Below are 27,025 nucleotides of genomic sequence, written 5' to 3'. Positions count from 1 at the left end.
AGTCACAAGTGCTCACTTTTGCATTGGGGAGGAACCGGGTTCGCGTCTCCGCTCCTCCACATGCAGCTGCTGGGTGACCTTGGGCCAGTCACACTTCTGTGAAGTCTCTCAGCCCCACTCACCTCACAGAGTGTTTGTTGTGGGGGAGGAAGGGAAAGGAGAATGTTAGCCGCTTTGAGACTCCTTAAAGGGAGTGAAAGGCGGGATATCAAATCCAAACTCTTCTTCTTCTGAGCTTTATCATTAGTCATCTGCGCACTCTAAAAAAAAATATCTAGAGCATTAAGTAGCAAACTAGGACACCTTTACCTAGTCACCTTTCTAGGCAGAGAACAAAGCAACAGGGAACTTTTAAGAGCTGCTACTGGCTTCATCAAAAGCGGCAGTCTTGATGTTCAGTTCTCCTGTGACTACACTGGGGAGCATGCATGCACAAACTCCAAAGAATCCAGTGTATCTTGCATGATGATTCTGTGAATGTTACAAAACATTTCTGCTGCAATCCCATACCTCCTTACCTGTGAGTAAGCCCCAGTGAACTCAGTGGGTCATGCGTTTGAGTAGGCAAGTCTAGCAATATCAATGGAGTGTCCAGTTCATCATGTGTTGCATGATAGTGGGAGAACTTTAAATCCCCATTTGCGACTTTGTCACAACAAACTTTTAAGTTAGGTCACTGTTACTCATATTTTACAAATGGAATACTGACAACTGGTGGCTTGTTCAAGTCCACTTGGAGAATTCATGACCTGGCATGTATTTGAAACTAGATCTCTACTCCAGAATTCTACCTCCAGGAGCATCTTGGCTCTTAGCATTTGAATGAAAAAGAGTAAACATTAATTTTGCTTTTAAAATTATTTCTATTTTATTTTTTAATTTACAAACAATGTTGTGTACAGTTTTAGTATGCATGCAGTATGTATTCTAATTAAAAATAAATGTCTGCTTTTCTAGTAAATTTGAATTATTGATTGAGCTAGATAAGTACGGTAGTTTCCAAACTCTCTCCCCCCCCCCCCCACTATTGGGTCCCTTGAAAATTTCTGAGGGTTGGTGGACCACTTAATGAGGATAAAGAGGAGATGGAACAGCAGAAGGGATTGAGAATACTTAATTTCTGTTGGATAAAAAACACCACTCAAAGGGGGGGGGATTAATGTTTATTGGCTGTAAAGAAGCTTCTCTGCTCTGCAAAGATTGGCAGAGAAGAATTGTTCTTTTCGATTAGACGCTAAGAAGAAAAAGATGGAGGGCTGTTTTACCTAGAAGTTTGTAAAGCACAATCTATGAAATTAAAATGGTCTGTTTTGAACAATCTGTTGGAATAGGGTAGGACTGATTCCATTCAGCATCCCCAGTTAGGGCTGGGAGTGGGAGAGGCCACAGCTTGAAATTCTGGAGTGCCGGTGTTGACAATACTGAGCTAGATGGATAAGTGGCTGAATTAGGTATACATCAGTTAGCTCCCTGTGCTTAAAATTGGGAAATATTTATGTTTCAACTATGTAGCAAAGACCTGTTCTTTGTTTTTAACATTTTAAAAACTGTGTGGTATTCAAGTTTGGGAGAATCCTGCGTTTACCACAACACTACTAAAAGGTTGTCTTTTAAGAGGTGGCTATATTTGTAGCAGAGATGACTACATCTAGTTTTAGGCGACAGGCCAGAACTTTCATTTTTACCTATGCTTTTGGCCTTTAATTTGAAGTTTTAAAGTGTTTGTGGCATCTTTGGATGAGGCAGAATCTGCTAGACCTCTCATATTTGCATAATGTGGTGTTTCTTCACCTATTGATTGTGTTTATTATCATTGGTTTTAGTATTTCTGTTGTGTTTGTAAATTTAATAACAACAACAACGATAGAAATCAGATAATTATTTTCAGAAAAAGTCAGCAGTGGCAGCTACTCTGTTTGTAAATGAGATCAGCAGTCCTGCAAACTGGGAAAATATAAAATATCAGTGAATAAGTACATGGGATGAGCTGGATGCTGCACAGTGTAACTAGCCATGATCAAAAGCAATTGAGGCAAAGTAAAATAAGGACACAGGTGGCGCTGTGGGTTAAAGCCTCAGCACCTAGGACTTGCTGATCGAAAGGTCGGCGGTTCGAATCCCTGCTGCGGGGTGCGCTCCCGCTGCTCGGTCCCAGCGCCTGCCAACCTAGCAGTTCGAAAGCACCTCCGGGTGCAAGTAGATAAATAGGGACCGCTTACCAGCGGGAAGGTAAACGGCGTTTCCGTGTGCAGCTCTGGCTCGCCAGAGCAGCGATGTCACGCTGGCCATGTGACCCGGAAGTGTCTCCGGACAGCGCTGGCCCCTGGCCTCTTAAGTGAGATGGGCGCACAACCCCAGAGTCTGTCAAGACTGGCCCGTACGGGCAGGGGTACCTTTACCTTTACCTTTTTTAAAATAAGGGTTGATTAGCTAGTAGTTGACTAGTAGAAAGATTATTGATGTATTTATATCTCTGGACTGAGAATAACATACCTGATGCTGCCGGGGATTGGACTAGACGACCCTTTGGGTCCTTCCAACTTTACAATTCTATGATATGATAGGTATCTGCTAGAAAGCTACATCAGGATGCTAGATGAGAAGGTGCACAAGGAAGCAAAGAACATGAGCTAGCACTATTAGATTCTTGCACTGTCAGTCAACTTATTTTGTCCACAACATTGACATGACACTATTCTTCTGGTTCCAATTAAGACAGTATAGATTGCATCAGGGAGCAGCTTGGGCCTTACATAGCAACTGCTTCTATTCTTCTTAGGAAATCCCAGGTCCATATTTGGAGAACCACGGATTTAAATAGAATGAGACGGGATGTGATTGGTATATATTCTTGGTTTAACATATTAAAAATTGATAACACACCGATACACCCAGGGATGAATTTTTCCATCTCCAAATGCAGAACATTATTATGTTGCTCTTTCTCTGCTCTCTGTTTCTCTCCCGTTTTTGTACTTGGTAAGTCACTAAAGCTCCTTTGAACATACTGAGTATTAGATAGGGGATTATAGTGCCCTCTTTTTTAATACCAGGCATATTTGAGCAAATTCATTTATATGTAGTAGTAGTAATAATAATGATGATGATGAAGATAGCAAAACCCTGGACAGTGTGAGTAAGTAATGGTGTGACTGAAGAACAGCTTATTCATATTTCTGAGAATCAAATGTTTAAAGTCAAACAGAAAAGGACCTTTTAATCTTTTGGAGCTAACGCTGAGTCTTGTGTTAAGTAGCAGTTGCTGAGAAATATTTTGTCGAAGGAATCCCAAGAATTGAAGCTTCTTATCCGAGGAATAATAGCTGAAGAAATAATTATCTCCTCTTCCTGTTTTGCTTTGTGCTAGCCAAAAGACTCATTTGTGGAGGCTTGACAACCCGTTTATTCCTCTTTGTTCTATTTTGTTTTGTTTTATTGCGTTTTTATCCCTCCTTTCCTCCATGGAGTTCAAGGTTTAGTAGATGGTTCTCTGTGTCATCTCTTGATGATATTCTCACAACCCTGTGAGATACATTAGGCTAAGAGGCAGTGACCATCTCAGTGTGCTTCATGGCTGAGTCCAGGGACTTGAACTCTGGTCTCCCAGCATTTAGTCCAACACTCTACACTGTCTCTCAGTTTACAGACTTGCTGACAAGTTTCATTCATCATTTTGGAATCAGTGGTCGCTATAATGTATGTTTCCCACTCTGCTACCCTACCCACCCACCTTTCCTACTTTTATTTAAAACCTATTGTTTCGCTTTCACGTCCTGCATGTTATGTGATTTGATTTTTTTAAAAAATGTTTTGAAATATTTTTCACACCAAAGTTGTCAAATGAGAGTATATTGTCAGTACATGATACTGAACAAGAACTGCCATCTCATTTGGCACCCTCAGTTTCAATGTGCACAGTTGTACAGTCCTGCTATTTCGGTACATGTGTGTATATATAATTCTTTATTTTTTATTTTACAGAATTGGAAGCACCCAAGGAGTCCCAACTCAAATAAGTGACAGATGGCTTGCTAGACTGCCATAGCCAAACTGCGGCACCAGATGCTGCCCAAATTGCCAAGTTGAGGGAGTGCCTGTACATACTGTATGTATGCATACACATACACACACACATATATACAAACACATTTCTGCAAACCCACAGACTGGCAGTTGCATACTTTGGAGAGTTTTTGCCATGGATGAAAATTAATTCAAGCACCAGATGGAGCGACCTGACAGCACAAAGACCAAAATCCCATGGAATGCCATCTGCTACTAGTGGTCAGTTTGCCATATGGTCTGTGGCAAGTGGGGAAAAAACCCTTCCAAGAAGCAGCATAAGAAAAACACCCTCTGCATGGAGCAAATTACACAAATACCTCTATGAAATAAATAAAACAGTCTGAGTGGAGGGGAGATTGATATTGGCATCCCTGAAAGCGGAATAATGCGCAAATCTCTGGTGCTTTTCTGCACTGGACTCTGATCGATGCAGTGGGGTTTTCATATGTCCGCCTGTTAAGTTGTGACAAGTAATCGTGTGCTGATGACTGGAAGCAGGCAAGTTTAGGAGCAGTGGGACAGATCTAGGGATTGAGCTTCACAGACTTTATCATCCTGTATTGAGTTTTGCAGCTCAGTTTGCTGCTTTTTCTTCTCCTGATTACTGTTAATGCAGTTCTTATTTGGGTTCCTTGTATCATGGTACAAATATTTGATAATAAATATTACTCAAAGCATTTGGAACACTTTTTAAACGCATTCTACAGCTGCAAATGTGTTAAAATTATGAATCTGCACTCTGGAGAAATATCAATAAGGAAGGAACCTATTGGATGCGCAGAGGAGGCATGATGGGAAACCGTAGAAGGAAAGGGAAGTTGCATTTTCTGTGCGGCTCCCCAGACTATTTCTAATTGGCCTTCTTGAAGCCATCAGGATCTGCAAATAATCGCTTACTTGATGTGCTTTCAGCTCTGGCACTTCTTTTAACAAGAGGATGAAAAGCGAGTCCTACAATTCTCTCCTAGTGGAAAAAAGGGAAAAGACAAAGGCATAAAATAAAATAAAAACAGCCCAAACTATTGGAGTTTACATGAGGTGAATGTTTTTGTTTGAGAAGCTTAAAAGGTTCAGAGCGTTTAAGGAACAACAAGAACACAACGACAGCTAAGTGCAAAGGGGCTTTTCTTTTCATGCCTGCATGTGGCTGTGAGTTGTGAGGAAGCAGGCAAGGCAGTGTGATAAACAGGGACTCCATTGGAGGTGGTGGGGAAGCCGCCAGCTGCAAAGGAAATGGGGCAGCCTTTGGATTGCAGAGACTGCTGGGTTGAACAGTGAGCAGTTGAGTTCAGAAAGGGCTTTCCCACCTGACTTGGCATATTGGTAACTGCACAGAACTCTGGTGTTTGGTCTCGCACGGTCTGTGTGCCTTTCCCCCCACCCCTTTATGCAATCTATTTCAGCTTTAGCAGCAGAAATTTCATCTGATGGGGAAGATCTGCCAGAGGGTGGCTTTGAGGAAAGATGAATGTCCGATATTTATGAACGTGTGAAAATCCAACTGAAGGAAATATTTTTAAAGCCTTAAGTTACTTGAAACCCACACATCTGCAAACCTTTGTCTCTGGAATCGCATCATGCTATACTGGAAATCTCAGGCTGTACGATGATTATATCCAATTGAGCAAAAAGACGGCTTGCCGTTTCCTTGAACGCCTCTTCTGCAGTAGCTGTTTCTCCAAAGGATAAGTGTACCCTCACTCCAATGACTCCAAATCAAAATGAACCTGGTTTTGTTTTGGTTTTTTTAAGCATTACGTTTTCTTAGCCGACTGTCGTCATCTTTTATAGAGAAATTTTTCACTATGCATTTGGTGGATATTTATAAAAACTGACCTTCTCTCTCCTCCCCACTTCGTATTCTGATCTGTCGAAACTCTTGAGCTTATCAATAAAACAGAAGCGTCAGATTTACATTTTCTGCACTAGACATAGTACTTTCTTATGCCAAAAGGGAAATATATAGCAAAGCATGTATGCCGCAGTGGAACATGGGCCTGTTCTTTGTAGTGATTCCAACATCCTCTGCCTCTCTTGGAAAGGCAGGGTTCCTAAAAGTGAGAAGGAGAAGCCTGTATGCCGCAGGCGATATTATGAGGAAGGCTGGCTGGCGACGGGCAATGGCAGAGGAGTTGTGGGTGTCACGTTCACCTCCAGCCATTGTAGAAGAGACCGGAACACTCCGCAACGCATCAACTTCAATTTAAGGGGCCACAACAGTGAGGTGAGTAAATGCCAAGCTCTTAAGTTTCAGTTTAGAAAGGTGAACACAGTGGTTTGTTTTGATAAAAGGGCATTTGTGCCAAGTAGATTACAGAAAAGCCTTAGGAAAATAAATGGAATTGCTGCTTGCCATCGCCCCGCCTGCTTCAGTAAATAACTGTGATGGATTAAAGTTTATTATCGGCAATGCCTTGCCGTAATCTTTATCATTGGTAATGCCTTGCTGTAATGTATGCATTGGTTGTCTTAAAAGAGAAAGCAGACGTAGCCCACATGGTCTCTACCTTCCCCAGATATTGTTGGACCCCAACTCCCTTCAGCCCCAGATAATGTGGCCAATGGTCAGGGACAAAGGGAGCGGGAGTCAAACAACACCTGCAGGACACTAAATTTGCTATGCCTGAGCTTACCTTTAGAGCAAGACCAAACAGGTTCCAAATAAAAAAGGAAATGTAAGATGCATGCCAAAGTTTGATCAGGAATGGTGCACGGTGAGGCCTGTGCCCCCCCCTGCTATCCTCATGAGCTCTCCCGACACCTGCGCATTGGACAACCTGTTCGCATAAGAATATATAGGGACCAAAGTATACATCATAAAATGTGGGCTGTGTACAGGTGTGAAATCCAATGTGTATATGTAAGGAACTACGGCTACAGTGGGCATGCCAGAGGCAGGATGTTTTTGTGTTGCAAACTTCCATAGAAGTTGATTGGAGATGGCATATTGGGAACATCTACATCAGAATATAGGGTTTTGCTGTCAGCACCATTCTGGTGTGTGAACTTTTAAGATCTGCTAATGTGCTACTCTAGTACTGCTCATCCCCCAGGGCATAAGCACTTCCTTATTTTTATTTTTATTTTCTGGAGGCAAACAAAAGTACTATTGTTGTACCAGGTCTTTTGAGAATGATGCCTTTGTGCAGTGAAACTCATGTTCCAAGATATGAGGACTGATTCTGCAACTGTTTTCTTTGCTTTTTGATCCTACTGGTTTTGTTTTTGTATTTAATTTATTACTGCCTGCTTGTATTAGTTATATTTGTCTAATGCTGTATAAAATCGTATTGGCTATAATTGCAGGAAAATGTGGGCATAGTGTCCCTTAGAATCTGTTTGTAAAATGCAGGTGGAAATTAAATGCTGCTGAATACTTTATTGTATAGTAGAATTATAATGGAAAGCATTCCAATAAAAGCCACTTGTAGAAACCTGCCTCAATCATGCTCCTCTCCAATTCTAGGGAAGACCCTCTGATAACAGATTACATTGAATGCCTGGAACAGAGACCTCTTAAATGACTCATAGAGCCATAAGCAATTGAATATGACAGCCTCCACAGTGCAGCTGTGGTGGTGCTTTTTCTTAAAAAACAAAACAAAACCACTACTGCAAGGTAATTACATTTAAATAATGGTTGGAGCCTGAAACTGGAAAATGGCTTATTCTTACGAGCAATCCAAAAATCTCTTTAAAAATGGCACACATGTACCAATATAAAAATGTGTGGAATGAAGCATTGTCTTTTGTTGTATTTTGTGAGATAATGCTTCATTCTAAAGCAGACTTATGCTAACCCTAACTTGGTTTAAAAGCTTTTATCAGCTTGACTTAAAGCAAGGTCCAAAATGGCCATAAAAGTACTGCTTTAGATTTTGATCAGGGGCAATCTTGATTGATATATAGAAATTTAGCATGGGAGTTTAACATGAGAGACCAGCTCATCCATGAACACACCTGGTTTGCGCATAGCACTTATACCATACTTTAATTTGATCTCCAGAACCCAGCCCAGCAGCTAAACCATAGTTTCTTAACCACAGACAAACCATGTTCGTAAATCGTTGTTGGTTTATAAAGCTTGATTAACATTAACTATAGCTTAGTGTTATGTGCGAACCAGGCCACTGGATGGCTTTATCAAGTCCATTATCCCTCAGCTTCCAATTTACATTTACGAAGTGGAAATAATGATGTATAGAGGAGTGTCTTGTATGTGCAAAGGGTTGTAATGAATTCAGTACAGAAAGATGTCGTAAAAATGACACCCGGTTGATTTCTCTGTCCCATGCTGTTACAGAAGGCCACCCAAAGCTCAGGAGAAGCTTATAGGGGGCTGTTGGGTAGGAGGAACTGGTGGAAATCAGGGGCTGTGCCTTGCATCAGCAGAAGTGCTTCTCCTAGTTCAGCCTTCCCCAACCTGGGGACCTCCAGAGGTTTTGCACTACAACTCCCATCAGCCTCAGACAGCAATGATGATGGCAATGATGGAAACTGTAGCCAAAAACATCTGGGAGATACAAGGTTGGAGACAGCTGCCCGGACTTCTAAAAATACCGAGAGTGGCGTACAACCTAATCATAAAACCAAATAATATAATTGCATTTTCAATATGTGTATTAGAGGAATTGGCCAAACAGTGGCAGGCAATTTCAACTAATAATAATAATAATAATAATAATAATAATAATAATAAATTTTATTTACCGTAAATTTCGCTCCATAACACGCAGATTTTTCCTCCTAGAAAGTAAGGGGAAATGTCTGTGCGTGTTATGGAGCGAATGCCTAGAGATGGCGGGGGAATCTGCTGCAGTTGTGAGCTGTCCGTGGCTCGCTTTGAAACAGCAAAGCGGGTGTAAGCGGCTCCTGTCAGCGAGCTGAGCTGGGGAGGAGGGAGAGAAGCAGAGCGGGCTTGGCTGCTTTAAAACAACCCCGTCCTCTTTAAAACAACCTCTCTCCTCCCCACTGAGCTGCTAAGTAGCTGCAAAGCTTTTCAGCCAGCCTAGCCGGGAGGAGGGAGAGAAGCAGAGCGGGGTTGGCTGCTTTAAAACAACCCCGTGCTCTCTGTCCCTGCCTGCAGTTTTTTGCTGTCCGATGTTGGATTAGCCACTATAGGGGCTGTGTGTGTGTGTGCTTGAGCTATCGTTCTCCTCCTCCTGCTTCCCTTTCACTCTCCCTGCGCTCTCCCTCCGACTTTAGAATTGACACTCTGTGTGTGTGTGTGTGTGTGTGTGTGTGTGTGTGTGAGAGAGAGAGAGAGAGAGAGGGCTCCTTCTCCTCCTCCTGCTTCCCGTTCACTCTCCCTGCGCTCTCCCTCCGACTTTAGAATTGACACTCTGTGTGTCTGTGTGTGTGAGAGAGGGCTCCTTCTCCTTCTCTTGCTTCCCGTTCACTCCCTCAGCGTCCCTGCGACTTCCAGCGCCCTGTGACTTTAGGGCCAGTTCTCTCTCTCTCTCTCTGTGTGTGTGTGTGTGTGTGTTTTGACCTCACTGCGCTTGTTGGGGGAGAGTGTTGGTCGTAATTTTTCTTGATTTCTCTCAGAGTGGTTACTATCATGGTTTCCTTGCCGGGGAGGAGGGAGAGACGCAGAGCCTGCTTGTTCTAAAGGAGCAACGCCAGAGAGGAGCCTCTCCTGCATTATCAGCAGCATCCTTCTCCACACCCCCCACGCGTGCTCCTTGTCCCTTGAGTTCTTTTCCTTCCCTCCCCACTTAAAACATGCTTACAAAGCACGGATCCACATGGATCCTCAGGATTTTTGCACTAGGTCACCCCAAATTCACCATCAGATCACATAGCATATCCATGGCTACAGCCTGCACCAAAAAACACACGCACCCACTGTTTCATGGGGCCGCAATGGTGCAAAAACGTGGTTACAAAGCATGGATCCACATGGATCCTCAGGATTTTTGCACTAGGTCACCCCAAATTCACCATCAGATCACATAGCATATCCATGGCTACAGCCTGCACCAAAAAACACACGCACCCACTGTTTCATGGGGCCGCAATGGTGCAAAAACATGGTTACAAAGCATGGATCCACATGGATCCTCAGGATTTTTGCATTGGGCTACCCCAAACTCACAGTCAGATCACATGTCTGTGGCCACAGCATGAACCACAAAAATCATACATCCACTGTTTCGTTTAGAATATTTTTTTCTTGTTTTCCTCCTCTAAAAACTACGTGCGTGTTATGGTCAGGTGCGTGTTATAGAGCGAAAAATACGGTATATCCCGCCCTCCCCAGCCGAAGCTGGGCTCAGGGCGGCTAACAACAATCAAAATAATCCAACATTGTAAAAACATTAATTATAAAATTAATTAAAATCAAATTGATGGCAACCATTAAGCAAAATTCTGTGCAGATTGCCAGAGGAGGGGGTCAGGCTGCGCCCTGACCAAAGGCCTGGTGGAACAGCTCTGTCTTGCAGGCCATGCGGAAAGATGTCAGGTCCCGCAGGGCCCTAGTCTCTTGTGACAGAGTGTTCCACCAGATTGGAGCCGCGGCTGAGAAAGCCCTGGCTCTAGTTGAGGCCAGCCTAACCTCTCTGTGGCCTGGGATCTTCAGATTGTTTTTATTTGCAGACCGTAAATTTCTCTGTGGGACATACCAGGAGAGGCGGTCCCGTAGGTACGAGGGTCCTAGGCCGTATAGGGCTTTAAAGGTTAAAACCAGCACCTTAAACCTGATCCTGTACTCCACCGGGAGCCAGTGCAGCTGGTATAGTAGCGGATGAATATGATCTCTCAGCGAAGACCCCATAAGGAGTCTCGCCGCAGCATTCTGCACCCGCTGGAGTTTCTGGGTCAGTCTCAAGGGCAGCCCCACGTAGAGCGAGTTACAATAATCCAGTCTGTAGGTGACCATCGCGTGGATCACAGTGGCTAGGTCAGGGCAAGAGAGATAAGGAGCCAGCTGCTTAGCTTGGCGGAGATGAAAAATGCCGCCTTTGTTATAGCTGTAATCTGTGCCTCCATAGAGAGGGAGGTATTGAAGATTACACCCAAACTCTTAACGGACGATGCTGGCACTAATTGCACCCCAAGAGATGGGAGTTGCCCCCTCAATCCCATATCGCCCCGTCCCAGCCAGAGGACCTCTGTCTTCGAAGGATTTAACTTCAACCGGCTTCCACGTAACCATCCAGTCACAGCTTCCAAACATCTGGTCAGTGTGTCTGGGGCCGAGTCAGGATGGCCATCCATCAACAGATAGAGTTGGGTGTCATCGGCATACTGATGGCAACCCAGCCCAAAACTCCGGACAAGCTGGGCGAGGGGGCGCATAAAGATGTTAAAAAGCATTGGGGAGAGAATCACACCCTACCTTCGTCCCTCGGGATGGAGCGCAGATTGGAAGGGGTACGAGCACATCCGTATCTTAATCCCCTTCGCCTATGACATCTGCCCCCACCGCCATACCTCCCTCGCCCCACTACGGTAGCAATCCCAAGCCTCAAACCAACCTCCATTTACAAAATAGAAAAACAAATCAAACCAAAAGCAATTGTACCAAACAAACAAATCCCCACCCCACTCAATATCCAACCCCAAACCAAAATAAAACGGAACAAAATAAAAATACATCAATAAAAACCACCCTTCACAGTGGTACAACAAAGTAAAAAGTAAAAACCCCTTTAAAACACTTTGAAATATATAAAAACATTTTTAACATTTGCTGCAGTAACACCAGTGTCCTTAAAACTAATTAAAACTAATTAAAGAGCAGTCCCCCGTTCCATCCCCCTTGTTGCTGAGATTCTAACAAGTTGTGGCTTTTGCCTGCTCTTCTGTTTAGGGCTGAGATGAATATACAGGGATTCTAGTACAATTCTAAAAGTAGAATTGAGCATTGCTTGGAATGAAAAAGCCATGGGGAATCTAGAGAATAAGACAAAGGGTTGTATCCAATGCTAGCCCTACTCATCATAGGACCATTGAAATTAATGAACATGACTATTTTTGGTCCATTAATAATTAATTAATTAATTAATTAATTGTATACCACCCTTCATCCTGTAGATCTCAGGGCAGTTCACAACATAAAAGTACACTATAAAACCACAAAATACATAAAAATAAGAGCAAAAACAAACCAATACTCTCCCCTCCCACAACACGTTTAAAAGGGTAGTGGATGTTAATTAGCCAAAGGCATGGTTGAAGAGGAACGCCTGATGCTTAAAAGTGTATGATGAAGGCACCAGCCAAACCACACAACTCTGAGTAAAACTTGGTTGGATACAAGCCAGAGAGTACAAGTGAGTTGGAATCATGGTTGTTTGGGAGAGATTGAGTGGGGAGGCAGAATGAAAAGGTTATTGTTTGGATTTGGGATGTATAAGAAAGTAGTGTTAGGGGCTACGCTGGAGAAGAATGCAGAGAGTGACCACCAGAGAGCAAATTACTTGGCTTGGAATTACTTCTAGCTTGGAGAAGAGGTCCTACAATTGGTGTTCGTGTGAAGATTTTTGAAGGATTGGTTTTGCTCACACATATTTTGTTTTTAATAAAAAATATGTTGTTTCTGATTATTTAACAGTGTTTCGTAGAGTTCTGTATGCCTGCCTGAGAATTAAATCTGTCCTACTAAAATGGAGTGTGAGGTTCTGCATATGTCTTCCCAGTGACTCCTTTCTACGTACAAGTGACCATGTTTTTGTGAATTAAACAAAAATTGTTAGCATGTTCAGCAAAATGGAAAACTAATTTGCTTTTAACTTCTGCTCAACTGTTAAAACTGATTTCTGGGAGTGAATCTACACAGGCTGACATTAATTTCTGTGAAGGGTCGGAGAGTACCCAGAAGGCCTTTTGGCCAGGGAGATGTAAACTACCTACCTGCTTGCTTTTGTGAGAGATCCTTCAACATGAGAACAAATCTGACCATATCTTGGAACATTTTACAAAAGCTGAATTATACAATCTACCAGTTATCCCAGGGGAGAAGTACTGAGGATGAAGCTGCATTTCTGAGCCGTAATAGCTAGAAAACAATTCCACCTTGATTAAAGTGACTTGTCTAAAGATGAAATCTAATAGTTTAAATGGTTAAGAACCCAATTAAACACCAGAAACAGTTCGCAGTGTGATTGATCACAGTCCTCCAAATAATTGCCAGTCGGTACAATAGCTGTTTTGTTCTAGGACAGGGAGCAAATTATATAGGCCCTTGTCCTTGTACTAACAACAAATAAGCTCTTGGTTAATCTCTCAGAGTGTAATTGTTTCATGAGAGCAGTACGAAGAACAGGTTTGTCTTGAGTCTTCCTGTTTTACCACCTTAGAACTGACAACTATTTTTCTCCTAGTGAATGAAGGGAACCAAAACTCAACATCCACCCAAAATGCCTTCTGTAGAAGATACACCAAAGTATAAGCACACACAGCGCATGCATCAACAAGGGCTTGTTTCACACAAATAGCTTATCTCCTTCCAATTTTTCTTACTAATTTTTCTTTGCCTTGTTACCTCTTTGGGCCTTTCTCTCTTGCAAGTAGAAATATTGAGGCATACTTGCAATTAAGAGGTGTAAGTCAGACATAGGTTTACTAGCTTAATGAGAACTAGACCGTAGTCTAAAGCTATGCTTCTAAACCCACATGCCTGTGCTATTTTGTGCTTGCTTTTTCCTTACACAGAAGAAATGCTATAGCAAATGCTGCATAGAGGTAAATGTTAAATCCTGCCTTTTGGAACCAGGAATCAAAATCTTCAATATAGGATGGGTATATAGGATATAGGATGCTGCCAGGCATAGCAGCAGTACACATGAAAGGCATCTAGGTGACTTAGCTGATCATAAACTGCACATGGGCTAGTGACACAATGTGAGCGATAAAAAGCTAATGCAGTATTAAGGGAGCAGATTATGAAAAGTAATAGTTCCACTCTGTTCTGTACTGCATCTGAAGTATGGTGTTCTGAATTCCACATTGTAAGACATTGTAATGTACAGACATTACATTGATCATGTCATTCCTGCATGTCCGGAGGAAGGTGTCCAAGATGGCGAGGAGTGTGAAAATTAAGTCCTTTGAGGAACAGTTGAAAGAGTTGGGTGTGGTTGGTGTGGCGAAGATTAAAGGGGGATGTGATAGGGGCGTTCGGATGTCGGAAGGGCTGTTCTGCAGAATATGTTGCTCCAGAGCACAGGAAACAGGTAGAAATTGCACTGAAGCAAGTTTCAACGAAATGTTAGGAGAAACTTTTCAGTTGTGGAACTCCCTTCCATGAGAGATTAGATTGGCTCCCTTTTAAGCTTTTAAGTGAGTTGCTGAGACTTTGTTGTATTTTGCTTGGCTTTTAATCTGGTTTGAATGTTTGATCTCTATCCTTGCTTTTTGGCTAATTTTGTTCTGGACTTGGTTTGACTGGATGTTGTCATGTTTTCCTTCTGTCTTCTTGTGAGCCGCTTTAGAGAAAGGCCTGAAAGGTCAGATACAAATGATTTCAAAAATATTATTAAACTGAATTAATAAATAATCACTGCATCTAAAAGAATATATACAATGTATCAAAATGTTTGCGCAAGACTTGATCAGATTTGTAGGAAACCAGAATGCGTGTGTGTGTGTAAGAGAGAGAGAGAGAGCCCATAGGACAGAAATATGCATAAGCAATAAGTGTTTCATGCTATTGGTATCTTAGGCCATCTTGCCAACAGGCAGGTGCGGTCTTCATTCAATTGTTTTGACTTCTTAAATAGTATTCTGTCAGCTTATACAGCCGAATTCTGACCGGTATCTAAAGAGTACATAACTAGAACCCTCCAGGGCTTCTTAAATACAAGACCTAGAATATATGGAAAAACGTTATTTGGATGCTACTATTTTGGCAATCCAAAAAGTTCTTGGATTGTAGGCTGAGGGGGGTCTTCAGAACAATAATCTGAAAATGCTAGAAGAGCACCTACCAGTTAGAAGAAATCAGAAACTGGGATGCTGTTGAAATCTGTGATACCTTTCCTATGACTTGAGGGCAATCAATATTTCTGTGTAGGTCCACTAGATGGTAGCTTCTCTCTCCGACCCCTGGAGCGCTCCACAAGCCCCACATCCTTCCTAGTCCACACCCCTCACCACCCCCTGGCTGGAATGTGTCCTTGAACTATGATAATGTCTAGCTTGCCTGGATGGAGGTGTGTGCATATGCGCTTTCAGAAACACACTTTTGCGTGACTGGAACATAGCACAGTGTACATGTCAAAGTCACATACGTTGTCTTGCCCTATTTTCATCTCTCACCCCACCCACCACCAGCATATGACCTTTGAAAGATTCCCCACAAGGGAATGTAACCCTCCAGCTGCAGAATGTTCCCACCCCTGATTTAACGGTTGGATATGGAAAGGAGGGGAAATGGATGTCTGTGTGCTGCAAAGAGGAGGGTTAACCAATAAGGCCCCCTCTGCAAATTTTGATTCCTTATGAGATACCATTGCTAAGGAGTCAGAAATAAATTCTACTCTTGTACAGTGCTGTCATAATTTGTGCTGACTACAAACAGGAGCTGCATTGACCAATAACTCCTAGGAAATTGGCAATTTCAGAGATACATTTATGGATCTGATCTTAGAAGCTAAGCAGGTTCCATCCCGACCTTTGTCTGGATGGGAGACCACCTGGGGATGCTAGCTGTCCACAGGCACAGAAAGCAGGGAAGTAGATTGCTACATGAACTAAATGGAGTACAGGGGTGGAGACAAGGACAAGGGGAAGGCTTTGATATATGAACAGCAAGAAGTTGGCAGCAGGGAGTTAATGTATCAACAGAACGTGCAGAAAAGATGAGGTAGCTATGCAATTACCGGTAAAATGTGATTTATGCTTAGTGCATCGCATTCATGTCTCACTGAAGATAATTATAAAATTGGTTAGGTTTCACTAGTACAAAGTCTTTGGCCAGTTGTGCTTTAAATCATAAATGCCTGCATGTACATAGGCTCCATTTGTCACAGGCTTTTTACTTTAAATTGGTTTTATAACCAGGGAAGGTCTTATTATTGCCTTTATCATGTTTTATATCAAGACATAACTATTTTCTTCTGTCAAGTTTCTTTGACCATTATAGCTAGCTTTTTACTGAGATTGGGCCAGCTTCAATAACCTAGTGGTGCATGAATGTGTGCTTACTCTGTCTTCATTCGGGAATATGTTCATTTTTAATTTCTTTCTGCATTCCCCACTGTCCTTTTCCTGCATCAGTGGTGTACTTGGTTGGGGCATGTGCACAGTGACCCTTAGAAGGGACATGGGACTGATGAGCCTTGAGACCTAGAGAACCGGGAAGTACTGAGGCAAAAGAGATGGCTGTGTCTCTTTTGAAAGTTTGGAGGGACCAAAGAGAGATACCCATCGTCCCATCGTTCGCAGTACCATTAGGAAATGCAATATAGAAGAAAGAGAGCATGGAGCCAGCCACTTCTCCCCCAGCCTCAAAGTCCCTACAGTCAGAAGGCTCTGGTTGTCTCAGAACATGTTTCAGTCCTGTTTTCCCCCCCGGTAGAATTTCAGCCTTTTGTTCTCTCACTTTTTACAAAGCGTCCACATTAAATCCTCTGCATTTCAGTGTTTCTAACTATCCCTTGTTTCCCTCTGATTTGTGGTGTGTGCTTACACATCATAATTTGCAGAAAACATGTGTTTAGCATAGCCTTTGCAAACCTGGTGCCTTCCAGTTATTTTGGACTACATCTTTGTGAGATTTTTCATCATATGTCAAGGATGGAACCTGAAGTCTTGCTTGCACATCACTGATCTCAGCTGGCTGGTCCTTCACTAAATGGTTCCAATGGTTAGAATGGTTCCAAGTGGATTTGCTTGTCTGGAGGTACTGATGCGGTAGCTTAGCCACCTTTTTTCGGAATAAAGTGAATGAAAAACTAATGGTGGTTCTACTGCATGAAGGGGACAACAGTATCCATTGTAGGCACATTTTAAAACTGCTAACAGACCATACGTAATGCTACCGTCTGTTTTGCAAAACATATCTTTGGAGCATTTGCAGCAGAAATCAACAACAGCTGTTGTGTACTGCAACCAGGGGGAATGAGAAACCGAAGCCTAACTCAGGAGACAACAAGGATGAAGTCAAAAATAGAAAGAATGAGGTCAGTGTGTAGTGCAGCACAAGGTAAATTAAATACAAAGGTTGATTTGGTTAAGTAGATGAACAATTGCCTGAGGACAGTGGGGACTGAGCATCTCAACAGTGTTACAAACCATCCACAGTGTTTTGGACTGTCCATGCATAAGCCAGAATTGTTCATACATTGTTTTCAAGGCAGAATAAAATGCAACATGGAGCTCTGTGAATCCAAACATCATAAGAGAATAGGGATACAACCTTTCGGAAGATCTTTCTCTGCAGTGGTGTCCTAAATGTGGAATTCCCTTCCACTGGAGGTGCAGTTGGTGCTTCCAGCACTGAGTCAGAACATACCTGTTCACCCTGGCCCTTCGTGGAATTGTTTAGATTGTGGAAGCCCTGGGTGTATTATGTTTGCTGCTGTTATTTGCCCATTTTGTATTGCATTATTTAAAATGGTTGCTTTGTTTCATGATTTTAATTGTGCTTTATTAATTCCTTGTAAACCACCCAGGAATCTTTCCAGATGAAGGGTAGCCTTGAAGTTTAAAAAAAAAAAAAATCCCCATTTCCCTTAATGGGCCCATCTGTGTTCCACAATGACCTTATCGCCCCTACCGAGAATGCTGATGATTGGGAGGCCCACGTTGCCCTCCCTAAGCTTGTTAAAATGCATGTGCTTCTCATAAAAGGGAAGAATAAGAACACCAGGAGCTATATAACACAACACCCAGGTGTTTTTAAAGTAATACATAGCAGCTGTTAAAAAGAGGAATACTATGCCAGTTATTAAAAGCAAAGCATTGCAACCCAGTCCAGTAGCAATTTATCAACAAAACAGACCTCCAGAATTGCCCAAAAGGTCTTTCCCACCATGGCAGGTGGTGGTGGTATGTCTCTCAACCAACCAGACTTCTTTCCCAGCTCTCACCTAGACCAGTGTTAATCTAGATTGTAACCCTACATTCATTTAAGAGGGAGCATGCTCAGAACTGAAAATCCTCTCCATCTAAAACAGGGGTCCAAAGAAGAGAGGCTGCTGTCATTGTTTGGCTTCAGAAAAGATGATCTGCTGCCTGCATCTGCCTCTGCCTTGCACTAGCCCAGTATTGTCAACTCAATGGCTGTCCAGGGTCTCAAGCAGATATCATGAACATCATCTGCTACTTGTTTCCTTCTTAACTGAAGGTGACAAGGATTAAGCCTGAGAACTTCTGTATTCAAAACATTTCCTTTTCTATTGAGCTTGCACTCTATTCTTAGGATATTGAGTAAGGACTTCCCACAGTCATCTCAAAGTTCCTGTGGCTGGTCTGCAAATGGACTCCTATTGATTGAGGCTGCAGTGAACTTGGGGAGATAGCCTTTTCTGCAGAAGTCACCACTGTGGTGCTGATGCTCAGCACTAGATATTATACTTAGTAGAACAGTGTTCTAGAGCAGTGTTTCCCAACCTTGGGCCTCCAGCTGTTTTTGAACTACAATTCCCATCTGGTCTTGCTAGCTAGGAATGATGGGAGTTGTAGGCCAAAAACATCTGGAGGCCCAAGGTTGGGAAACGCTGTTCTAGAGGGAGGTAGAAAACCAGTGATACCTGATGCAAGGACAGGCAGGCACTGCCTTCCTCTCTTCTGAGATCTCTATAGTGTTAGAAATTCAGGTATATAAGCTAGGTGCCAAATGGCATCTTGAATCTAGGTTGCAGTCACCACAATGGAATGTCTGTTCACTCGGGGGTCAACTAAATCACCCTCAGGGTCCCTTCCAATGCTACAATTCTATGATCTCAGCTATATTGCTTGACTGTAGCTTGCTCTTACAACAATTCACTTGTCCCAGTACAGGAAGGAGAAACACACACAGTGGAAATGGAAACGATATTAACAATGGACTAAGGAAGAGGTTTTTAAACTGTGGCTGCCAAGCTGGCACCCAGAAATCTCCACGTAGTCGCAATTGGACCTGCCAGCCAGTCACAAAACGTGTCTGGCGCCAAGCTAATTTCAAACACTGCTCACCAACTAGAAGGGCTAGAAGCTTATTTTCATGTTTGTTCTAAATGAAACATGAAGTTGGTAGGAAGATGACCACCATGCATCAGTCCGTGGTCTCTCTTCAGCTTACACATAATTGTGGTTTACTCACAATCCTACCTGTGGCTGAGTTTTGGTATGACCTGCTCTCTGTGTGCTGTGTTAGGTATTCACATTTTTCAGAGAGGGCTCTTAAATGCGGACACTTGAGAAGTACAGCTATGGAAAGGAGGCAGTGTGAATGTAGGTTTGTATCACTGATAAAGTGAGGTGTGTTGTGCCAATGATGAAACACAACTTTCTAAAAGCAAATATGTATAGTCCTATGAAGGACAGTGCTGTAATCTTGTAATGGTTTAATCTTTTTTGAAGTAATGCTTCTAGTCAGTTGCCAGAGATATTTACATCCTGTTTTGCTTTTAGATTATTGTATCGTTTCCAGGACAATGATAGGCAGACATCTTGCAAAAACAAACAAAATAAGCAGAACATCTTTCTGTGTAGCATTGCTTCATTCCAACACATCACCCATTTCTTGAATAATGTGAGTTTGCTAAACTTCCTTCATCCTCTGATAATCAAAACATACTTTTCTGCTTGGAGAAAATTCATTTATTTAGGATACATTTCATTTGCCATCAGTACGCACTGCAAAAACACTTATTTATTTTAAGCTATTGTGAACTTTGTATTCATTATTTATTTATTTATTTATTGTTTGTTTGTTTGTTATATTTATAGCTTTTTTCCAAGGAATTCAAGGCTGCCTGCATAGTTCTCCTCCTTCCTAATTTTATCTTGACAACCACCCTGTGAGGTATGTTAGGCTGGGAGACAGTGACAGGCCCAAGGTCACATAGTGTGCTTCATGGTTAAGTGGGGTTTTGAACCCTGTTCTTCCAGGTCCTAGTCCAGCACTCTAACCACAACACCATGCTGGAACCCTTAGTTTCTTCTGGCATTAAAAGACCCAGTCCTGTCAAGCCAAGAGACAGAGCACATATATGTGGGCAGCATTGCTGTATCTCTAGAAAAGCAGCACCAATCTGAGCTTACATCTCCACCAAGTGCTAGAGAAACAGCTGGGGTAGCCACAGTGTTCGGCAATGTAGAGTACTCACTCTTCACGCCATGCAAAGGGTGACTTCGGAGAGCACATAGGATGGCAGTTGGAGTTTTTGTACATAGTATTTACAGCAGGCGTGCAAGATCCAGTTGTCAAGACAAGAATGCAGGAGTCAGTCCAAAGCTTGGCAGACAGAAGCAAGGGGGTGGTTGGGAAAAGCAGCCAAAAGGATGCAAGGTAGTTCCAGACTGTCTAGACTAGTAGTGGAGCCATTTTTCTAGCAAAGACCACAGTGAATTAGGCCAAGGCCAGTTTATACATTCAGCAGAATCAAATGGCAATTTCCCCTTCCTTGGACTGAGTTCTTTCAGGTTGCAAGTAAAGGAGGATTGCTTTTTTGCTGTCGCATTAAAGCACCTACTACATATAAGAAACAAGAGATGGGTTCATCCCAACCTTCTTCCTGATTATGCTCTTTTTCTATGGGCAGGAAACTTCTTTTTTTCCCTCCTAGGCAGCACACATGCAATCCCTTCCTCACTTGCAGTCTGAAGCATTTCAGTCAGAGAAAGTCTTTACTATATAAATAAAAAATGGAGTTAGAAGAATCATACAAACACGTCATATTCCCAGAGGTCACTAGGTAGGGCTGAGCAAGATCTGGTTTTCAACATTGCGATATATCACCAGCTAAACATTGTGATATACAGTGGTGCCTTGCAAGACGAAATTAATTCGTTCCGCAAGCTTTTTCGTCTTGCGGGTTTTTCGTCTTGCGAAGCACGGTTTCCCATAGGAATGCATTAAAAATCAATTAATGCGTTCCTATGGAGACCGCTTGCCAGGCTGGCGGTGCGGAGAAGGGCTTTTCTCCCCACCGCAAGCCTTCAGAACAGGTACGGGAACAGAGGGGAAGGCGCGCAGCGCTTCTCCTCTGTTCCCGGGGCTTGCGGTGGGAGGAGGGTTTTTCCTCCCCACCGCCAACATTCAGAACAGCATTCTGAATGTTGGCGGTGGGGAGGAAAGCCCTCCTCCCACCGCAAGCCTTCAGGACAGGTCCGGGAACAGAGGGGAAGGCGCGCAGCGCTTCTCCTCTGTTCCCGTGACTTGCGGTGGGAGGAGGGTTTTTCCTCCCCACCGCCAACATTCAGAACAGCATTCTGAATGTTGGCGGTGGGGAGGAAAGCCCTCCTCCCACCGCAAGCCTTCAGGACAGGTCTGGGAACAGAGGGGAAGGCGCGCAGCGCTTCTCCTCTGTTCCCGGGACTTGCGGTGGGAGGAGGGTTTTTCCTCCCCACCGCCAACATTCAGAACAGCATTCTGAATGTTGGCGGTGGGAAGGAAAACCCTCCTCCCGCCGCCAGCCTTCGGAGCAGCCTTCTGTAGGCTGCTGGTGGGGCGGAGAGACCTCCTCCTGCCGCCAGCCTTCGGAGGAGCCTTCCGAAGCCTGGCGGGGGGAGGAGGGCTCTCCGCCCCATCGCCAGCCTTCGGAGCAGCCTTCTGTAGGCTGCTGGTGGGGCGGAGAGACCTCCTCCCGCCGCCAGCCTTTGGAGGAGCCTTCCGAAGCCTGGCGGGGGGAAGAGGGCTCTCCGCCCCATCACCAGCCTTCAGAGGAGCCCTCCGAAGCCTGGCGGGGGGAGGAGGGCTCTCCGCCCCATCGCCAGCCTTCGGAGGAGCCTTCCGAAGCCTGGCGGGGGAGGAGGGCTCTCCGCCCCATCGCCAGCCTTCGGAGGAGCCCTCCGAAGCCTGGCGGGGGGAGGAGGGCTCTCCGCCCCATCGCCAGCCTTCGGAAGAGCCCTCCGAAGCCTGGCTGGGGGAGGAGGGCTCTCCGCCCCATCGCCAGCCTTCGGAAAAGCCCTCCGAAGCCTGGCGGGGGGAGGAGGGCTCTCCGCCCCATCGCCAGGCTTCGGAGAAGCCCTCCGATGCCTGGCGGGGGGAGGAGGGTTCTCCGCCCCACCGCCAGCCTTCGGAGGAGGTCCGAGGACAGTGGGGAAGATGCGCTGCACTTCCCCGCTGTCCCTGGAGATTTCCCTATGGGCTTTCGTCTTGCGAAGGAAGCCCATAGGGAAATTCGGTTTGCGAAGCACCTCCAAAACGGAAAACCCTTTCGTCTAGCGGATTTTCCGTCTTGCGAGGCGTTCGTCTTGCGGGGCACCACTGTACTGACATATCATGATATCTGAAATAAGGATGGAGCTTGTTTTCAGCTTTGTAATACATCACCAGCTAAACATCGCAATATACTGATATATCACAGTGTCTGAAATAAGGATGGAGCTATGTAGAGGCGGGAAGGTAAACGGCGTTTCCGTGTGCAGCTCTGGCTCGTCAGAGCAGCGATGTCACGCTGGCCACGTGACCCGGAAGTGTCTTCGGACAGCGCTGGCCCCTGGCCTCTTGAGTGAGATGGGCGCACGACCCCAGAGACTGGCAAGACTGGCCCGTACGGGCAGGGGTACCTTTACCTTTACCTATGTAGAGGCATTGGCTGGCTTCACGGTTTTTCCCACATTGTGATTTTTGCATAACACACACACACACATCATGGTACACGATATATTGCCAGGTCAAGAACTATGAAACCGATATCACAATATGGACTTCAAATTGGATTTGGGTGATGTACGAATAGATCACCTAGCCCTAGAGGCCACCAGTGAAAGTCTTTGCTCAAAGAAGGTTGCTATCCTGCCCTATGCTTATATGTGGTAAAGGGAGAAAATACTGCCAACTACTATACATACATGGCCTAAGCAATGGAGATGAAGCGTAGATGCTTGCATGTGTACAGAACAGTTTCTATTCATTGCTTTGGGGACAACAATGAATTGGGATTAAGAACTGGCATTGGCATTTATAGCACACCAGTCCCAGTTCAGATTGTATACTAGGGATACATAGCATCTGCAGTTGGTCCACAACAACAAAAATGTGATGAATGCTTCTGATCCAGCTGAGGCATTCAGATAAAAGCTGTTGTTGACAACCAGTGAAAGAAGAAACAGGAAAATTGTCACTTCTTGCAGCCCCAGTTTGTGTGGCTTGAAGTTTGCTCCTTTAATGTTTCCACTTCAACCCACTACTCTTGATTTAAGCACAGAAAATTCTACCCCTTCCAAAGCATTAGAAAGCAGACTTCATGAAAATGAATACATTCTCTCAAAATGTGTCTATGTTGCCCATGATTGTTATTTCTTCTCTCAACCCTTTTCCCCTTTCCTTGTTCAACCTGAAGGTGCACCTTTCAGATATGATGCTGTAAAGTTTGAGTCTTATCCCTCTCTATTCTTTGGTAGTTCTAAATCTTATAATAGGGTTTTGTTTTAGGTCCTCCCCCCAGAATAAAGGTGGTGAAAGAAAGAGAGAGAAGTTGGTTTTTGTCGCCCTTTCACGCTGGCCAGTTTAAGTCAAATTGTTTAGACTCAAATCCGCCAAGGATGCAATCCTACAGAGTTTACTCTGGAGAAAAGTTCCATGGGGACCTTTGGGGCTTCTTCCAGAAGCAGCTGTGCTTAAGAACTACTGTCAGATTAAATACAAGTACTTTAACTGGGATATTGGGAAGCATATCCCTGTGGAGTATAAAATCAACACTGAGGTTGCTCTTTGTTTTGGATTTCAGCACCAAACTCCTCTAGAATCTGCAGCAAAAGGATCATGGCCTTCTGTCTTCCCCTTGTGTAAGAGCTTTTTAGCATACTACACACCAAATATTATTATTTCCATTCTAAGTGACTGATGGGTAAGAAAGAACCTTCCATCTTCCTTCTGTTTCCCAGAATACCAGCCAGTGAAACCAAAGTAGCACTTTGTAAATGCAAGAAATAAACCCAAGGACTGTGCACGGGCCCGATATATTTGATGCAATATTTCCCCCCACGGATATTGACACATACCCCGACCCTTGAGTACACCAGCCCTTCTAGCATTTCCAAGGGCTGCAAGATTGCCAGTCTGGGTTTGCGTTGGAGGACATGTATTTGTTTTTCTCACCAATTTTACAGGTGGCTGCTTCTCTTCCCCTAATGTTTATATTTGTTTGCAAGGCGAGAAAGCCAACTAGTGGGGTGAATAATGCCATATATCATTCTGACTAGGAGAAAACATCAAAAGCACACCCACTGGTATCATTAGGAACAAGGAATGAAGTATGGTGATGACCTTTGAGCAAAGGAGAGAGAAAGAGAAATATCTTGGTGGAAGCAAACATGTGGCAGTATTGCCATGACTTGCTTTTTTCTTACTGATTTAATGATCATCCCAGAGGGTTATCTGTATCTTTCACTGATGTATGGGAAAGATACCTCCATGTGCTCATTTTATGATAAAAACAACTAAATAATGTAGCTAGCTCTCAGTAGGAATTGGTTGTGTTCCTTGATTTGCCAGAATTTTCATTTCACAATGGATTTTAGTTTTGAGAATCTTTGTGTCTTAATCACATAGCTGATGCAGTTTCATCCACTAAAAAGCATGGAAAGAATAAAGAGACGAGACCCCACAAATTAACAGCTAATTTAGGGAGGCAAACTGGAGAAAAGAGCACAGCGGGGAAAAGTAAATCCCAGTGGGCAAATCCCTTAGCTCAGGTGGTAGACTCTTAATCTCAGCTTCGTTGGTTCAAGTCCAACATTGGGCAAACGGTTCCTGTAGTGCAGCGGGTTGGGCTAGATGACCCTCAGGGTCCCCTCCAGCTCAGTGGTTCAGTGCTACTGTTGTATTTGTCTGTAAGCCAAGGGCTGAGTTAACCCATTTTCATGTAAAGGTAAAGGTACCCCTGCCCATACGGGCCAGTCGTGTCCGACTCTAGGGTTGTGCGCCCATCTCACTTAAGAGGCCGGGGGCCAGCGCTGTCTGGAGACACTTCCGGGTCACGTGGCCAGCGTGACGAAGCTGCTCTGGCGAGCCAGCACCAGCGCAGCACACAGAAACACCGTTTACCTTCCCGCTATAAAGCGGTACCTATTTATCTACTTGCACTTAAGGGTGCTTTTGAACTGCTAGGTGGGCAGGAGCTGGGACCGAAAGACGGGAGCTCACACCGCCGTGGGGATTCGAACCGCCAACCATGCGATCAGCAAGCCCTAGGCGCTGAGGTTTTACCCACAGCGCCACCCGCATCCCTCATTTTCATGGACTGGTACTTAAATTAGGAAAATTCCCACTGGGAGGGCAAGTTGCAGATACTCTTGGGAGTTGCAGATACTCTTGGGAGCACACAATGCATCTCTGTATGCTCTATAACACCCCCACCCCCAAATCCCCTTCAGTGGAGGCCGGGCATCCCAGTGTCAGGGGCTGTGTCCCAGAGTGCTTACCCACTCCCCCAAGAGTGAATGCCAGCCATTGTTTTTATGAAGAAATGTGATAGAATCGTTCTACAAATGATCCGTTGTCTAGATGTAAAGGATTCTGTCTCTTCCCTTTCACCATGTGCGCAGTTGCTTGGGGAAGAACATCCCCGTAGACTTCCTAGTTGAGTAGCTGTGCCGTACATTTGTTCCCTTGTATATTGTTTGGAGTTGTGGGGGTGGTAAGGAAGCGCAGCGATCTCCCTCGATGGCTGCTTATGCGCCAGCCCAATTCAAAAAAGCTGCCAGAAATCAAGCATTGCTTCTTCAGGGGCGGCAGTGCTCCCCCCCCGACACCCCCCCATTCCTCCATCAAGAGGATTATAGGTTGCACTACAGCAATCTTGGTTCATGTTTATTCCTTTTCATTATGGAGAGCTGTGTTTTGAGAAAAAATAATAAAAAAGGATCTTTCGAATGAATGATTGCCGGAGTTGTTTGTTTATATTTTAGGCCTAATGTTTAAAGAAGAACTGCCAGAATCTCAGTCAACATTTGAGGGGGGTGGGGAAATTATAGCTTTGCAAAGAAGCAACCATATGGTGGTTTACCTAATTTTAGAGATGGAGAATAGAAACAGTACTTGCATTCAATATTAGTTTTGTTGTTTTTTAAGCAAGCAGCGGCAACAAGAAGAACCCCTCAAGCAATTCTTTTCATTTCAGCTGGCATTTTGAATTTGTTGATGCATTTAAGATCGGGCAGGTGATCAGCTTGAGGTTCTGCCTTACCTAGTGTCCTGTCTATGGGGAAGGTATGCCTGGAATAAAGGCAGCTGCACACAAGCATGATAGTCATCTCATTAACCTCATATTAGGCTACATGAGATTTTTTTAATAGGACTGTCGCATAGCTGAAGCAAGCATTCTTCATTAGCCTGAGTTATTTTAATAGATCAATCAATAATATGGCATAAGTTTGCATATGAATAAAACAGCCGGTTTTTAAAAATATATTTTTATTAAAAATTTCTTAGTTTACAAAAGTATGTGCACTGTCTCTTTTTTTCAAGTTGTGTTTTCTACAGATCAGTTTCATTTGTTGTGAAACTTTAGTGTTACATTAGGAAGAAAAGGGGGAAAGGGGGGGAATGGTGAGTAGGGTGGAGTCGGGTGGCAGTGCTTCTATTCTACTTAGTGCAGGGGTCAGCAACCTTTTTCAGCCGTGGGCCGGTCCACCGTCCCTCAGACCATGTGGTGGGCCGGACTATTTTTTTGGGGGGGGGAATGAATGAATTCCTATGCCCCACAAATAACCCAGAGATGCATTTTAAATAAAAGAACACATTCTACTCATGTAAAAACATGCTGATTCCCCGGCTGTCCGCGGGCCAGATTGAGAAGGCGATTGGGCCGGATCCAGCCCACGGGCCTTAGGTTGCCTACCCCTGACTTAGTATATG

General features: G+C 44.0%; 1 protein-coding gene across 5 annotated transcripts in view; it reads left to right on the top strand.

Moving 5' to 3' along the window:
• TULP4 (TUB like protein 4) overlaps positions 1–27,025 on the top strand; it is a 108,882-nt gene that overhangs the window by 26,971 nt on the left and 54,886 nt on the right. For all 5 annotated transcript variants that reach the window (XR_014167182.1, XM_081906769.1, XM_081906770.1 and 2 more), the window contains exon 2: positions 3,982–6,289. Coding sequence is in view for 4 of the 5 variants with exons in the window: in XM_081906769.1 (XP_081762895.1) it covers positions 6,038–6,289 (252 nt within the window). In the remaining variant the exon portion in view is untranslated. The remainder of the gene's footprint in view (positions 1–3,981; positions 6,290–27,025) is intronic.

Source organism: Podarcis melisellensis (genome assembly GCF_964234715.1).
Source record: "Podarcis melisellensis genome assembly, chromosome: 3".
NCBI classification, from domain to species: Eukaryota; Metazoa; Chordata; class Lepidosauria; order Squamata; family Lacertidae; genus Podarcis; species Podarcis melisellensis.
Note: the sequence above shows the minus strand (reverse complement) of the source record. Positions and strands in the feature narration are given on the sequence as shown.